This window comes from Entelurus aequoreus, linkage group LG13, assembly GCF_033978785.1.
Source record: "Entelurus aequoreus isolate RoL-2023_Sb linkage group LG13, RoL_Eaeq_v1.1, whole genome shotgun sequence".
In the NCBI taxonomy this organism is placed as follows: Eukaryota; Metazoa; Chordata; class Actinopteri; order Syngnathiformes; family Syngnathidae; genus Entelurus; species Entelurus aequoreus.
In genome coordinates this window covers 47353138-47371791 of record NC_084743.1, presented here as the reverse complement: position 1 = coordinate 47371791, position 18654 = coordinate 47353138, and the positions used below count along the sequence as shown (strand labels likewise).

General features: G+C 36.4%; 1 protein-coding gene across 4 annotated transcripts in view; it reads right to left on the bottom strand.

The window, feature by feature from the left end:
• The window catches only part of LOC133663455 (chordin-like), a 67474-nt gene extending 51465 nt beyond the window's left edge, over nt 1-16009 (bottom strand). For 2 of the 4 annotated variants that reach the window (XM_062067930.1, XM_062067932.1), the window contains exons 1-6: nt 15721-16009; nt 14307-14410; nt 14083-14218; nt 4683-4835; nt 4448-4565; nt 4289-4376 (exon numbers count right to left, since the gene is read on the bottom strand). In XM_062067930.1, coding sequence (XP_061923914.1) covers nt 4289-4376; nt 4448-4565; nt 4683-4835; nt 14083-14218; nt 14307-14410; nt 15721-15862 — 741 coding nt within the window. In that variant the 5' untranslated portion in view covers nt 15863-16009. Of the gene's footprint in view, nt 1-4288; nt 4377-4447; nt 4566-4682; nt 4836-14082; nt 14219-14306; nt 14411-15023; nt 15134-15720 lie in introns of those variants that run through there. The other 2 variants (XM_062067931.1, XM_062067933.1) reach the window with 2 other exon arrangements.
• Between the last annotated feature and the right edge of the window lie 2645 nt (nt 16010-18654).

Sequence of the window (18654 nt, the reverse complement as noted above, 5' to 3'; positions counted from 1 at the left end):
TCTGTCGCCGTCACCTCCCCTTTAGTTGAAACATAACAGGATGTATTTTTTTAAATGCATTTTAACTCATAAATAAATGTAATTAAAAGGCCCAATCCCAATACACCCCCTCACTCACTACCACCAGCCCTCACCCATTACCACTACACCCTCCAAATTAAGTACCGGTAAAACGGGGTAGAGCTTTGCAATCTTGCATAGGAATTAGGACACCACTTGCTACGTCACTACATAGTTTACGTTTGGGCACGTAAGCGACTACATACCGTAGTTAGTTAGTTTGCACATACGTCCCACCTAGAGTTTGGTACCAAAATGTATATCATTATGTATTTCAATACTTTTTGATACTTTTCAAAATAAAGGGGACCACAAAAAATGTCATTATTGGCTTAATTTTAACAGAACATTTATGATACAATTTATGATTAAACATATGTTTATTATTGCACCAAAAGAACAATTTTAAAAGATTGGAATTCAAATTAAAAGGCACATTAAACACATGGGCTTTTCCTATTGCACTCAAACAACAGTTTACAATTATTTTACATATTATATAAAGCCTGCCATAATCTAGAATTGGGTTAGAATAGAATAGAAAGCTTTACTGACATTGTATTAAATGCTTCATGATTTATGGTTGCTAATATTGAGCTGTGCTTTTAGACATATACAATAATTAGTAAACACTGAAAACAAGGCTAAAAGAACACAGACAAGACAAGTATCAGGTAAAACACAGGTTAAAGATAAAACACAAATGAAAAAGTGGGAATTTGTTACGAAGTTCAGTCAATTTACTTGCATTACTTTACATTACATGAGCGGTTTGGACTGCTCTAATAATTTTCAACAAGCCAACCAGCTGTATGCATGTCTTGTATCTACTGTATATGTGCACGGGGGAAACTGTTAACTATATTACCTTCCACGCTTTAAACTTCTTGTGCAGGTCTGAAAATATGTTATTTAAATGTTTACCTAAATTTGATGCAACGATGGTAATGCTGTATTGGATGAAAAATAAATACGGGTGTTTTCCAAAGGCTGTAGTAAGTTTTTAATTCAGTAGTACCACAGTACTTTATTAGTAGCGGTGTACTGTAAAACCCTATGGTCCCACCATTACACAACAAACCTGACAACAATAGAGTTAACAGTTAAGATAGTTTTTTTTTCCATTCATCATGTTTCGGTTGATGAATAACCGAACTACACGGAGAAGAAGCTGCCATCTACGACTGTGGTCTCTTGGGAATTTTTTCACAAGTTTTAAAGTTTTAGTATTTTAGTAGTATTTATTATTTAGTATTTTAGCCTCACGTTAGCTAGCGTGGCTAGCTGGCAAACATTACAAACTCCATCCATCCATCCATTTTTTACCGCTTGTTCCTTTTGGGGTCGCGGGGTATCTCAGCAAACTAACGTTCCAAACTAACATGTAATATATTACATAGTTTATGCAGATATTGTCATTCTGTGTGGAGTTTGCATGTTTTCCCCGTGACTGCGTGAGTTCCCTCCGGGTACTGCGGCTTCCTCCCACCGTCAAAACATGCACCTGGGGATAGGTTGATTGGCAACACTAAATTGGCCCTAGTGTGTGAATGTGAGTGTGAATGTTGTCTGTCTATCTGTGTTGGCCCTGTGATGAGGTGGCGACTTGTCCAGGGTGTACCCCGCCTTCTGCCCGAATGCATCTGAGATAGGTTCCAGCACCCCCCGCGACCCCAAAAAAAAGGGACAAGCGGTAGAAAATGGATGGATGGATGGATGGCAGAATAATATATGTAAATAAACCAATGGGTGTACAAAAGGCAGTCTGTTACATTGTAACAACAAAATAAACAGTAACAATTGAAAAATAAAGCATAAAAATATAATGTAACAAGAAAAATATATGTTGATACTAACAACTAACAATAACCAAAAGATGTGTATTTAATGTGTGTTTAACCTTTTTTTGTCTTAAAAAAAATAGCCAAATTGTGCAAATAATGTGATGATGGCATCCTGATTCCGCCCCGGACACTAAAACATTGCTTTTGTGTGGGAAACGCTGAGGGCTTAAAAACTACTCAGATTCAAATAACAAGTGCTAAATAGCGTGTACAAACGTGTTGCAACATGTTGTGTGTGATGTACTAAGACTGTGTGTACAATAGATAACAAATGAAAAAATGGTGCACACCGCCCTATTTTAAAGAGGTCTTTGCATGTATACGGACTGTCCCATGGATGCAATAAAATCCTTCCACATTTATGGCATCATTTAAGACATTATGAATGTCGCTCTCTCTTTTGCTCATTCAAGAGATGGAATTCTCTGCGCACAAGCTTAGTAGATCAGCTTTGCGTACGCGAAGGTTGCGCAATATAAACAATATACAATGTAAATTATATAAATTTTGCCAACGATGGTGCTTTTAATACTATCGTATATTGTGATAATGCATATTGATGACACATTCTAGCTAAAATTTAGCAGTGACAAACAAATGCACACATCTTCAATGCAATGTAGCCTCCTCGTTATCGAGCTAGCGGCTAATGTCCCGCCACAGTGCAAAGTCGACTTAGTAATCATCGCCTCCATGGCGGCAAATAAACTGAGTTTCTTACAAGGAGGACGAGAAATAGCTAAACATGCTTCACTAGACACCGTAGGAAAATAAAAAAAGCCATGCTAACCGCTAACAGTAAGTTAGCGCTCTTGAATGTTCACAAAATGGGTGGATCGGTACAAATATGGACTGTAACAATAAGTATAAGAGCTGTATATAATCGATACCACAATGTGTAGATCAATATTTTTAGTATCACAAAATCTTTTGCCGTTTTTGTTATTGTTTACAAACTCAGGAAATAAGTCCCTGGACACAGGAGGGCTTTGAGGGCAGACATTTAAATCAGAGCTAATAGTAGGGAATTATTTAAATATTTAAGTGATTTTGTTACAGCACAATCCCGTGTTTTTGTCCGATTGTAATTTCAGTCAAAAATGTAATCATTCGACGATCTTGAAATTTTTAAATATCAATGTAAGCATTGGTATGGCCAATACTGCCCCTGTACCTACTTGGTATTGGATCGTTACACCAGTTTGTTGTATTTTCCAAAGCTAATATTAAGTATCCAAACAACAGAAGAATATGTGCTTATTACATTTTAACAGAATTGGAGCTAGAACCAGATTACAACAAAGTAGCCAGATATTAAGTAGATTAATAATCATTTTGAGAAAACAATACAACCAGAAATGACACAATATGTTACAGCTGTATTAGGAGCATTCGTAACCTGTTTTGAAATAATTCAATTATCATTTACGTACCAAATAATACTAAGCGATATACTGTATATTAGCAGGAGGCTGCAATATATAATGGCGATATAGATTGTAGGCCATATTGCCCATCCCTACCGTGCGCTATCAAGCTTGCATGTGTTTTAATACATGCAAACCTCTAGTAAATCAGGCCCTGAGTTTATAGGGCTAGAGCAGTCCAGTTGCGATCGCTTCAATGCCCTGAAAATACATACATCAAACTAGTGACTTTTCTTTCAACCCCAAGGTTGCAAGTGAAGAAATGTGGCCTTGTGCCGGCACCTCATAACTCAAGAGTTCAGGAGTAATCTCCATTCTAATTAGTGATACTGTTTGTCCCTTTGCTAGGCGGTGATGTAACGTGTGAAAAATCTTCTCCTTCCCAAAAGCTTTGCCCCGACGAACTCCCTCATCACCTCTCATTCCTTTAATGTGCCGGAGTGTTTTCTCTATGGCCCGTCTGGTGTTTGACACTGACATTTATCTAAAAATAATAATAGGCCAATTTCTGGGACCTGTGTTTAAGAGGCTCCTGACTCGCAGCACTGTGTGTTCTGCCTGAAATGGAATGTGGAGATATGTGTATTTTGGCAGGAAGCAATATGTAGTGATAGTTTCAGACATCGGTGAGTATGCGGACATACATGCGAGGGATACTACTCTTACATGGGTAGAACCGTTGATGGATTTACGGGGACAGTCTTTGCATTTTCAATGTGACTCAGTGTTGCACACTTGAGACACATACCCAGAGATGTTACATTTTCTGTGTGTGAGTTGAGTAAATGTTGATCGCAACGAGAGTGGCGAATGTTTAGAGCTAGTGTCACTGTGTGCTTGCATGTTGCAGCTTGAGTTATGGCAGACGAAGTCACAGAGTCAGCGCATACATCATGCGATAACTTTTACTCTCGCTCTCAAGAATGTGTCATGCACACATCGAAGATGAAGCCTTACCATGTCCGACTGTCCCTTAGGGACTTTGTACTCAAAAGCAGTGATACCATCGGAACCCAAGAAGATGATTATACCGGGGCGGGCCATTCTGTAAGAACAGCAGATAATCGTTATGAAAGTGAAATTAGGTGTTTTGGCTCCTTCTTAGCAAATGTTTACTTCTGGTATGTGATGGAGAAGGCCAAGCTCGTTCGGGTCAGAGAAAAACGAGCTCTGGCAACGCCACTGGTGCTGGGCAGCCATGATTCTGTCACTCCTGTCAATAGTGCAACAAATTCTGCAAGATGAGAGCGACAGTGAGTAATATAGTCATGAACACATACTTGGTTGAAAAATGGGCAGGTTTTTTTTTTGTGTAATGAGCCAGTTTTCCAACTGCGGGTGTTTTTCTCACCAGTACGGCTCTCTCCGGGGCCCATGTCCTCTGAGCTCAAGTATGACCTGTCGTTGTTGTAAGATTTGTGGAGGTCGTCTTTCCCTTTGCCCTTCTCGTGGAAATACTCAAAGCTGTCCAGCATTGGGTCTGTTAGTTTCTTGTCCTCCTCACCTGCACATCGAAAAGAACCACAAGATGTTGAGTACTTGTTGGACTACCTGTAGTTACAGCTCATCAAAAACCATTGGGATCACTCTTACTGAACTCTGTTATTCTGGATTGTTTCTGACATTATTCACTTTTTGGCAAGCTCTAAAAAACTTTTCAAAGCACGTCCTGCGACACGTTCCCAACGTCTGGTGTGCAGATGGGACAGCAGCGTCAGCCGTTTCGCTTTGTTGCCATATTTTCATTCGAGGATGAAATATGAAAACATGAGCAGCCAAAAAGGAAGCATGACTTTCGATAAGTGAGGAGAAAATCAAGATGTAATAGAACAAGGGGCTTCAAGTGAGTACATTTAACACCACTTTAAACTCAAGGCTGCTATTTTGTTGACCTATCATCGACTATTTAAACAGTTTATGGACTAATCATTCGCTTTGTCAACATTAGAAAGCTTGGGGTTAGTGTTTTCCTGGGTGGGTTGAAAAAAATTGCATCCACACACGTCGGATCAATAGGTAGAAACAAATCAGTGGGTGAAAACGATGTAATACAGATATGCTACATTTACGTGTGGTGCTGTAAATACGGGGTTTCCCCAAAGAGAAGTCTCTTAATTGCAAAAATTACGTCTAAAGTGTATTTTCACTTATATATATATATATACAGTATGTATGTATATACATATGTATATAGACATATGTGTATATATATATATATATATATATATATATATATATATATATATATATATATATATATATATATATATATATATATATATATATATATATACACATATATATATATATATATATATATATATATATATATATATATATAGTATGTATATAGACATATGTCTATATATATATATATATATATATATATATATATATATATATATATATATATATATAGTATGTATATAGACATATGTCTATATATATATATATATATATATATATATATGTATATATATATGTATATATATATATATATATATATATATATATATATATATATATATATATATATATATATATATATTGCTTGTCAGTAATAACAGTTGGTCGCTATATCTGTAAGTTATGCAAAGCCAAAGCCATTTATCAACAACACCCAGAAACTCCGCCAGCTTCGCTGGGCTCGAGCTCATCTAAGATGGACTGATGCAAAGTGGAAAAGTGTTCTGTGGTCTGACGAGTCCACGTTTTTGGAAACTGTGGACGTTGTGTCCTCCTGACCAGAGAGGAAAAGAACCATCCGGATTGTTCTAGGCGCAAAGTTCAAAAGCCAGCATCTGTGATGGTATGTGGGTGTATTAGTGCCCAAGGCATGGGTAACTTACACATCTGTGAAGGCACCATTAATGCTGAAAGGTACATACAGGTTTTGGAGCAACATACAGTATGTTGCCATCCAAGCAACGTTATCATAGACGCCCCTGCTTATTTCAGCAAAACAATGCCAAGCCACTTGTTACAACAGCGAGGCTTCATAGTAAAAGAGTGCGGGTACTAGACTGGCCTGCCTATAGTCCAGTCTGTCTCCCATTGAAAATGTGTGGCGTATTATGAAGCATAAAATACGACAACGGAGACCACGGACTGTTGAACAACTTAAGCTGTACATCAAGCAAGAATGGGAAAGAATTCCACCTGAAAAGCTTCAAAAATTGGTCTCCTTAGTTCCCAAACGTTAACTGAGTGTTGTTAAAAGGAAAGGCCATGTAACACAGTGGTAAAATGGCGTGGCAAAGTTGGGAGAGTGGCCGTGCCAGCAATCTGAGGGTTACTGGTTCAATCCTCACCTGCTACCATCCTAGTCACGTCCGTTGTGTCCTTGAGCAAGACACTTCACCCTTGCTCCTGATGAGTCCTGGTTAGCGCCTTGCATGGCAGCTCCCGCCATCAGTGTGTGAATGTGTGTGTGAATGGGTGAATGTGGAAATAGTGTCAAAGCGCTTTGAGTTCCTTAAAAAAAGGTAGAAAAGCCCTATACAAGTGTAACCATTTACCATTTTAAAATGCCCATGTGCCAAGTTTTTTGCAATGTGTTGCTGCCATTAAATTCTAAGTTAATGATTATTTGCAAAAAAAAAATTTGTTTCTCAGTTTGAACATTAAATATCTTGTCTTTGCAGCGTATTCAATTGAATATAAGTTGAAAAGGATTTGCAAATCATTGTATTCTGTTATTATTTACGAATGACACAACGTGCCAACTTCACTGGTTGTGGGTTTTGTATGTGTATATATATATATATATATATATATATATATATATATATATATATATATATATACGTATACGTATGTATATTAGGGCTGTAACTAACGATTAATTTGATAATCGATTAATCTGTTGATTATTGTTTCGATTAATCGATTAATAATCGGATAAAAGAGACAAACTACATTTCTATCCTTTCCAGTATTTTATTGGAAAAAAAACAGCATACTGGCACCATACTAATTTTGATTATTGTTTCTCAGCTGTTTGTACATGTTGCAGTTTATAAATAAAGGTTTATTAAAAAAATAATAATAATTAATAAATAATTTTAAAAATATATACAGTATATATTTGCCTCTGCGCATGCGCGTAGCATACATCCAACGAATCGATGACTAAATTAATTGCCAACTATTTTTATAATCGATTTTTAATCAATTTAATCGATTAGTTGTTGCAGCCCTAATGTATATATATATATATATATATATATATATATATATATATATATATATATATATATATATATATATATATATATATATATATATATATATATATATGTATATATATATATATATATATATATATATATATATATATATATATATATATACACTACCGTTCAAAAGTTTGGGGTCACCCAAACAATTTTGTGGAATAGCCTTCATTTCTAAGAACAAGAATAGACTGTCGAGTTTCAGACGAAAGTTCTCTTTTTCTGGTCATTTTGAGCGTTTAATTGACCCCACAAATGTGATGCTCCAGAAACTCAATCTGCTCAAAGGAAGGTCAGTTTTGTAGCTTCTGTAACGAGCTAAACTGTTTTCAGATGTGTGAACATGATTGCACAAGGGTTTTCTAATCATCAATTAGCCTTCTAAACCAATGAGCAAACACATTGTACCATTAGAACACTGGAGTGATAGTTGCTGGAAATTAGCCTCTATACACCTATGTAGATATTGCACCAAAAACCAGACATTTGCAGCTAGAATAGTCATTTACCACATTAGCAATGTATAGAGTGTATTTCTTTAAAGTTAAGACTAGTTTAAAGTTATCTTCATTGAAAAGTACAGTGCTTTTCCTTCAAAAATAAGGACATTTCAATGTGACCCCAAACTTTTGAACGGTAGTGTATATATATATACACATATGTATGTATATGTATACACTTATGTATGTATATACACACATATATGTATGCATATATACATATATATATATGTATATATACACACATATATACACATTTTTACGCACATGTATATACATACACATACATATACACACATATATATATAGACATATACATATATAGACATATACATACACATATACACATTTACATTAATAATGACAGATTGATCAATAAAAATGTTTTGCCTTTTTAAAGAAAATATGTGCACCGTCACAGATTAGGCAAATTATATGATGGCATCATATTGACCACACCCCCTCACCGCCACATATATATCGGCAATCTGGGGGAAACCCTGAAATGCACACGAACAAAGCCACCGCACACACCCAAACTACAGAAGAAGAAAGCGTGCACACGCATTAAGTCTGTCACCTTCCGCGAAAAAACTAACAAACACAAAAAGAAGCTGATGATGAACGCACACAACATACCTGACTCTCTTATTTGGACTGACGATAAAGTAGAATTTCTTCCGCGATTCACATCACTGCATATTAAAAGACAACGAACTATCTAAAGAATGTCAACTGGGAGTCACACTTGTTCTTCTGGTCATCTGACAGTGATGTCATCGTTCTCAAAAAGTAATGGTTTGCTTGTCCACATGATAACAACAAGGCGGACATTGTCAAATTTTCCCACACTGGAACTCATTCTCAAAAATAGTATCCAAATGAAAGACCAAAATGATACAATACTTTACCGTAGCGACCTAAAAACGTACCCCTTTGAACAGAGCCACCTCTCAGTAATTTAATCTAAATATATTTTCATTAGTTTGTGCTAATAAGAGCACGTTAGTTCATTAAAAATGTGCATTTTATTTATCACTACAACTTATTAGTGTACTTTCAATACAAAAGACAGGTCAAAATTCAAATATAAACAGTCAAGGTTTATTTAGTTGGACAGTATAGGGACACACAGATTGATCAGTATCGGCCGATTTACGTGACTGTAAGGGACACATTTATTTTTTAACCCCACCCTGTCTTTAAAGCCTTTGACAGAGGTGGCCAGCGGCTAACCGTGTATGTCCATACAAAGTGGGGAACCACACCTCTAAGCTAATGATCATCACCATCTTTGCAGCAAATAAATTACATTTCTTACAAATACTGTACCATTATCACTGGAAGAAGAGGCTAAACATGTTACACACCAAGTAGGAGCCAAGAAGGCATGCTAATTGCTAAACCAGCTGCTAAACTTTAAGAAGTGTAGATGGAAGCGCGTTACAGCAGAACTTACCGGTAAGCAGTTTTTAACAGGAAATTAGGTTGAGAGACAGGACAATATAACAGTGCTCTGTTGCTGATAGAAGCCAGGAGTACATGTAAGGAGAGGGCGGATCCATGTGTTGATACCAAGGCTAGTGTCAGTATATGATCGAGCGATTTTTATTTTAAAAAAATTAATTTGGTCGTTTTTGATAGTGTTTACAAAATTGGGGAATAATTTCTTGGACACTATAAAGGACTGGGCACCTCACGATTCGGTTACGATTCAGGAACTACGGTTCGATTAAAATCGATTATTGATGCATCTTTAATTTATGTATATTGATGCAGTTTTACATCACTTTTCATTCACTAAAAAATGTTTTATCACTTGCAACTTTAAAAAAAACAATACATTTGGAATAAGAAACAGTTAAATTAATTCACACATTTATCAAATTAATGAAAATAAAAACTGGAACATAAGAGCCCTATAATAATGGAGCTGGTCAAATCTCTCGGTGAGGTGGCTCGCTGCAGTCAGCTAAATTTTAGAACTGTCTGCATTACTTTATTTACAATAAATAAATCGATTATCGATTATTGACGTTTACTAATCGATTCTATAATCATCTATGTCCCAATTGCGATGCATCTAAAATTTGATTATTTCTCCCACCTGTATTTATTATCATTAATTATTTAATTAATGTAATTAAATAGTAGATGGTGGTTTTTGCATTTCTTTAGTTATTGTGCGGCAGCGCAGTGATACAGGTGTTAGTGTGTGTGCCTCACAATCCACTTGACTGCGTGGGTTCCCTCCAGGTACTCCGGCTTCCTCCCACCTCCAAAGACATGCACCTGGGGATAGGCTGATTGGCAACACTAAATTGAGTGAATGTTGTCTTTCTATCTGTGTTCACCATGCAATGTGATGGCGACTTGTCCAGGGTGTAACCCGCCTTCCGCAGCTGGGATAGGCTCGAACAACCCCTGCGACACCGAGAGGGACAAGCGGTACAAAATTGGATTGATGGATAGTTATTGTGCACTATTGACTTTATTTTGCTGAAACAATTGTATGTAATTAAAGAGAATACGGTAATGGTTTAATATTGTGTTAATATTTTTACACTTTCATCTGATAAAAATTTACAGTTTATAAATGTGATTGGCATCGTTATCCGCCGATCTCACTCGGCAGCATAAAACCCTGATAGGAACACCTCTACTTGACAGTCATGGTGTAGCCTAATATTGTTTTTGTCCTTTGTTTTCATTCATACAGCTTGTACCTATTTTTTTTCATTCTGCCTGTCACTATACAAATAAATATATATCATGTATCATGATATATGTTTTTTTATATTGGTCGATATCGATAATTATTTATATATTTTTTATGACCTATGGAAAATATGGACCAAATACACAAAATACACCCCCGCTACCACCAAACCCCCCCCCCTACACACACACACACACACTCCTTGTAGCGTCCCGGAAGAGTTAGTGCTGCAAGGGTTCTGGGTATTTGTTCTGTTGTGTTTATGTTGTGTTACGGTGCGGATGTTCTCCCGAAATGTGTTTGTCATTCTTGTTTGGTGTGGATTCACAGTATGGCGTATATTTCTAACAGTGTTAAAGTTTTTTATTCGGCTACCCTCAGTGTGACCTGTATGACTGTTGATGAAGTATGCGCTGCATTCAATTGTGTGTGCGTGCAGAAGCCGCACATGTTATGTGACTGGGCCAGCACTCATTGGACTGGCTGAAAAGCAGACGTGATGATTTTCGGGAGGGGCGCTGAAGTTTGAAAGACTCCCGGGAGGGTTGGCAAGTATTAGAATTAGCGGTGAATGCGGTGTAACCACGGCACCGCCGCAATATATAATCGGCGGGCCAGCTTTAGTGTTAATTTGATATCGCCTCAAGGGCCAAGTGAAATTACACGGCGGGCCAAATTTGGCCCGCGGGCCAGAGTTTGACACCCATGCTCTAAATGTATTATAATCCCCTCAGGTATCAAAGCAGAAAGGAGAGAAAATGTCAACACGTCTATGGAAAACACTCAATCAACATAAACAGAATTCTAAAACCACGATGAACACTTAACAATAACCACTTTAAATTGAAGGTGCTGTTTGCAACGTCCTCACAGTAACATTTTTCAAAGCAAAAATTATAACAAGAACACCACCGGCTAGCTTTTGTTACCATTAGTGGTTTAACAGAACAAATTTGTTTGACAATTTGTCTATAATGTTCACGATTACAAAGTTTATGTAATAAAATGTTTTACGGGCCCGAATAATAATAATGTTTTTACAGCTGTCACTCACCCTGTCTCGTCAACATGTACGCGTAGGCAAAGCGTGCATACATACAAAAGAAGTCCAAGAGAAGCAACGAACAATTTGCAGTCATGTTATTATGATAGAATATACATTCAATGACAGTTAACGCTAGCTTTCCAATTTGCTATTATTAGCTAACAACACCCAATGCTAATGCGCATACATGTGTTACCCCTCTAGACATCTGTGTCAATGTTGCAAACAGCCCCTTTAAGGTGCAAACATAAGGGATGTGTAAGACATGTTTAATAAAGTGTAACAAAACAGTGCAAAGTGTGAAAATGTTACCCTGAGAAAAACACTTTTTGCAGGTTTACTGCCAGGAAGTTATGTGGTCTGTGTAACATAAATTTTTGGTCTGTTATTCTTATTTAAGTATATGAATTAATTTATGTTTTGCAGTAATTATTATTTAAATAAGACATTTTTCTATCGCTTGTCCCTTATGGGGTCACCGGGGGTGCTGGAGCACACGGGCGGAAGGCGGGTTACACCCTGTTCAAGTCGCCACCTCATCGCAGGGCCAACACAGATAGACAGACAACATTCACACTCACATTCACACTAGGGCTAACTTAGTGTTGCCAGTCAGCCTATCCCCAGGTGCATGTCTTTGGACATGCTAGACATCTATTTAAATAATATTGGACCAAATTACCATTTCAAAGTAGCACATTTGTTCTACCTTGTCATTTATTTTTTCTATACAGTCCTGCACTTTAGTTACTACCTGTTGTTTCCGTACATCCGAATAGGGAACGGACGAGGGTGGAAAAGAAAAGAAGAGCGTGGTGGAGGATTACCGTCCGTTTGAAAAAATCCCAAAAAACTGCCATACTGTCGAGGTGATGTTTCCTGTTTTATCGACAATTTCTTCATTCTCTGCAACACTCATTTTTACTTTTTTTTCACACTCCATGCAGAATCAACAGTGAGACCGCAAGATGGCGCAACCAAATTTGATAGTTGATGGTGTTACGCGATTGGCCGTTTAGCGTGTCTCTCCTATTGCTCACTGACCACTTCCAGTTTTGCTAGGTTACCAGATCCCGAGTGCCTTTGTTCATGCAAACAACCAGGCTTCATTATTTCTGGTTCCATCCGACCCCAAAAATCTGTATACTGTATATCGAACGCATTTTAAATTGAAATCTATTGCATGTCTATCGCGATATATGTGGATGTTGTTTTTGCTCTAAAACAATATTTTTTGGCCCAATTAAAAAGGGAAATTGTCACACTTATTGGTTGGGAATCTCTGCTTTAGTCTTTACCACTTTTATGTTGGCGACCAAAGCTTCTCTTGCAAACAAGATTTTTGCAACATACTCGCTCATTCCTTCACTGACATGATGAAAGACTGCACCTAACATTGGCTTTTATTTTTCCACAAGTTGTACCTCAGTGATTGTTTTTTCAAGTAACCAAATGGTTTCTCTGCTTTCTTTCTTTGTGTCACACATCATTCATCACTGCTTCGCGCTCATGGGCTTTCTGGGTAGTGTCACTCTCAGGTCTCAATGCTTAGCACTAGTACTGTACCGTCAGGTGCAGCAGCCACACACAAGCACACACCATTTTCCATCACCTACACAAACACACAAGCTGCATTTTGAGCCAAAGCTAAGACAAACACACTCAACTCCTTAAACATAACTGAAACACACACATACAGTCCTGGCTCTGTCCTAGTTTTTGACAAACACATACACACACAGAGCTCAGTGTTGTCCCACCGAAGGAGGTTGCAAAGCTTTACTTTCCATTGCGTTACCAGACACACAAAGCAGAAAAAACAACCAATTTGCTAAATAAGTGTGTGAAGGGGTGGGGGGACTCTAATTCAGAAATAAGTGGAAATTATGTGTGTGCAGTGGTGTGTAGACATGGTAGGCAACACAAACAGATTGGTGGTCAATTTAGTCAAAGGCAATGTACTCGCTGGAATATAAAGACAACATAACATACATCCATAAACGTGGATGCATATGCAAAAGCGCAATATATTTATCTGTTCAGTAATCTATTTATTTATACCTGCACCTTATTGCTCTTTTATCCTGCACTACAACGAGCTAATGCAACAAAATGTTGTTCTAATCTGTACTATAAAGTTCAAATTTGAATGACAATAAAAGGTAGTCGAAGTCTAAGTCTCCAAGTCTAAGTATTAACAAGTTCACTGAATTCCGTTTAAAGATTAATGTATAAAAAACAAAAATACCCACAGGCAATACCTTTTGGACAGGTTTTGCAGCAGTGTCCTGGCAGCAAGATGGGTTCATCGCAGTCTGGATTCTGACAGTCCTGCTTGATGTTCTTGCAGTTGACTTTCCCAAATACTTTCCCACGGCGACTCTTTTGCTGCACAGCGTCATTGGAAATTAATATATCTGCATATTATACAAAAAAGACTCAAACAGGAGAGGAGAAAATAGTATTGAGCACTCACAGGCTCACAGTAGCACTGGACACAATGCATTACACCGAAGGGCTCCCCCAAATCCGGATGCCACGTGTCCTCCAGAGAGTAGAATCGACCCCCGAATGAGCATCCTGTAAAAGCCACAATGTTTTGGAGCAAGAGATGTGTAATGCACAAAGTATCCAACTTTGCAGTGAACCAGCAACATCCTGCACAGCTCACTGCCCAGGCATTCTGGAGGGGACTGAAACCCCCAGAATGCCTCACAGATTTTGGGTCTCTCAGCCTTCTTTCAAATAACCCGTGCATTGAAGCCACTCAGTGTTCCAGTCAGGGATGGCTTAAAAAAAAAACATGTAAATAGAAAACAATACAAAAAATATTGTATTTTGTGTAATGCTTGCATAGGCTGGCAAATTACATTTGAGGACATTATAGTGAGGGATTTAACAGGCAAAGGTATGGTAGATGTGTGTGTTCAAGTTAAAGAACATGACTGTTTGTTTGTATTTTGCATTTTATTATAAAATGGGGTGTGTAACAACATCTAATGTTGCACACAAAACACAATCATGACAACATAGCTACACAAAGGACATCAGTGGTGAAACAAATGACAAACCACCTCCACCTGATTCTTATTAATGGAATACATAATTATTTATCTAAGCAAAACGCCTGAGTAAATCAAGGTGAGGTTATGTACACAGCCACCCAACACATAAACAAACAAAAAAAACTCACCTTTTTGCATTTACACTTATAATTAGCGACAAATTGTGAGGGCGGGGGAAAATGGTGAGACAACAGCATCTATGGACGACATGTATTGACGTAAACAAGTTGCTCAGGACGTAAACAATTATGTGTAAACGTAAAATGTTATTTATAGACGTAAAATAAAAGTTAGGTTGATGTAAACATATGTATATATAGATATGTACATGTACATATAAATGTAAAACAATTATATATAAATGTAAAAATGTATATATAAATGTAAAAAAAAACGTGTGTACTGTATGGGAAAACAAAATCTTAAAAAGGTTATGTATCAACGCCGCTGTTACGTCGCAAATACTGTTTCTTGTATTGAAGGTGCGTTCGAGGACCGTCAAATAAAGTACGTAATATTTGCCAAAATAATGAAACGTACAATAAATGTGAAAATATTGCTGGCGGCTTTCTTGTCAGTTTTGGTTTAAGAGAAAGTGAAAGCACATAACTGTTGATGTTGAAGTTGCACACAAAAGTATGTTGATAACACTCTTTTGCACACATTCTAAAATGCATAATCTGGAGGGGGAAAAAAGCACATGGTTCTAATGGAATTGCTGAGCGTTTCTATTGCAGAATGAACCCGTCGCTGGGATGCATATTTCACATTAATAAACGCAACAACAACAACAACAACAAAGTAATATAAGTCATGCAGGCTTACCTGCCAGGCCTTTGGAGAGTACAGGATCTCTCTCAGACTGGATGGGCAGCGAGTGAGACTTGAGGCGTGAGGCTGCGTGCACGCACACACTCACGCAACTCAGCGCGCACAGCACTGACCGGAGCACACATGAAGGCAGCATTACCAAAATCCTGTTTGCTGGATTATTCTATAGCCCTCGAAAATGTCAATAATAATATTAATAATAAATTCCAACGCAAATGCCGCCGATCCTCACAGAAGTCCCCTTTTCTTTTTCTTTTTTATGTCCAAGCGGTTTCCTAATGTGCTTTTTAAACCAAGCAGTAGTTGGCTAATGTGGATCAAAATCTCTCACTTTTATAGCCTGCTGCTCTGACAGCCTCCAGGAGGAGGAGGAGGAGGAGGAGGAGGAGGGGGAGGGGGCAGATGATGGGAATGGTGATAGGTGGGGGCGGGTCAAAGCTGGGTGCCCAATAGGAGCCCTTCCTTCCCCTACAGGGTGTCCAAATGTTAATCCGAAAATTTAGCAGAATATTGTTGTCACGTGGTTAGGAAAATAATATAAACCCACATTAAAGTTTTTTATGTATTTATTTAAATGTGCAATGAATACAATCTGCAACCAAGTGTCTAATTCAGGGGTGTCCAAAGTGCGGCACAGGGGCCATTTAACTTTTATTTGTATTTTTTCTGTGTGCATATTGTAGCTATACACAATGGAGGAATATTGTAGTCACATAGAAAATACAAAATTATAAGGAAATTGTCAAAATATATTAAAAATGGCGCAGATAAACCAAAATGGAAATCTAAATTACATTTGTTGATTTTTGCACTCCCTGTCATGATTTTTTGTAGTGCATAATTGGATAATACTTTTCACTCTATAGGGGGCGCTATGAGACCCTTAAAATTGGCAACTTTGTAACCTTTAACACAAACAGGATGGCATAAACAATCTATGAGGTTGTTTAGGGCCACAACCACTAAGGGGGCCACATGGTCATGCTCTTTGCTTTTGTAAAGATTTGAAAATGTCTCCTTTCAATTTTATCCGTTGGGTATAAAATATGACATCATACAAATTAGGATTAGATTATTACATGTTGTTGTCAAAGTTCAATAATAAATTTGTTTGACAACACAGACGTCGTAACGTCATCAAAGATCACATTTATCTATCCACACATTGTACAAAGTTATGTTCAAGTTTCACTTTTGTTTCTAATCTCACATAATTGTGGTGCGTTTAAGGAGCCTTCATTAAAGTTTGAAACAAATGTGCAGGAAAGACAGGATAAACTCAACTCCCAGTAGATGCAACAATTATTGATATTTTTATTTCCATAAATACTTTTTTTTTTACATCTATATATACACATATATAATTATATATATTTATGTTTAATATGTGCTTACATCCATACATTTTTTTTTTTTTTACATTCAAACAAAACGTTTGTCTGTTCTTGGACGGGTTGTACAGAAAACTAGTTTTGTTGTGTTTTGTTAAGTGCAATTGCAATAAAGTTCAATTATATTATTTTCTATTCTAATGATAATAATAATAATATATTGTTATATTATTAATAATATTATATCATACAATAATATTTATAGCATATTTATTAGTAGTATATTATTATTGTTATGAAATCCATCCATCCATTTTCTAATATTTATTATTATTATAATATAATATAACATAATTATTGTTAATATTATTATTACAAACGATATGTTAAAACATAAACATATGCATGGATGTAAGCACAAGGTAAACATACAAATTTAACAAAATGTTATATATAGATGTAAGGTATTATTATTATTATATAACAATAATAATAATAATAATAATAATAATAATAATAATAATAATAATAATAATAATAATAATAATAATATAATAATTATAAAACGTATTATTATTATAATATATGGTTAATAATTATAATAATTATTTTTATTATTACTATCATCATTTTATAATTATTTTATATATTAATAATAAAAAAGGAAATAACAATAATAATAACTATTAATATTTTTATTTTTATTATGTATTTATATGATTGTTGTCCACTAATGACCTCTCTACCTTACAATATGAAGGTTTTAGCATATTTAATAACTACTTAGGTCACTACTGCCTAGTTTCTCTTGTTATATTCTTATTTTTACTGTTATATTTGTATTCTTATTGTTGCTTTTTATTTGTATTCTTATTGTTATATTTTCTATTTTATTTCCATTTATACCCCCATTATCTACTTTTTACTTTTTTAAATTCGATCTCAATTCTGTACACTGCTGCTGGAATTGTAATTTTCCTGAGGGAACTTTCCTGAAGGAATCAATAACGTACTATCTATCTATATATCTATCTACAACCTTTGGGGGGGTGGTACATTAAATATGCTAAATGCAATCCTATAGATCAAATCTATGCTATCTGAGCAAAACATCCTAGCTTTGTGCAAAAGGTGCATGGCAAAGCAAAATAAAATGCAATAACTAATATTATACTCAAGCTTTAATGCATTTCTGGCAGCACTTTGGTCCCCATTTGGTGTACTGATTGTGTCTGCAGAAACTTGGTTTTGGCCTCATGCCTTTTTCTTCCCTAAGTGACCTAACAGAAACTGATGAAAATATTTGAAATACCTCAACGGAACATTTTTTCCTTTCGATAAACACTTCTACTTAAAATCCCATGTATAATGACGTCATTATGGTGCGAGAAGTTGTTTAAAGGCCACAGTGGAGCAAGCAGTGGAATTTATTTGGGCATATTTAGAAAGTCGGAATTCCCCTATAAGTGCTTCTTTTGGTGCATAATGATGTGCCTTTTAATATGCATCGATTCATATTCGGTAAACAACATTTTTGTTTTGCACGTTAAATTGCCATTAGTTTGGTGCCAAAAGCGCAGCAGAGAGGGGCGGAGGG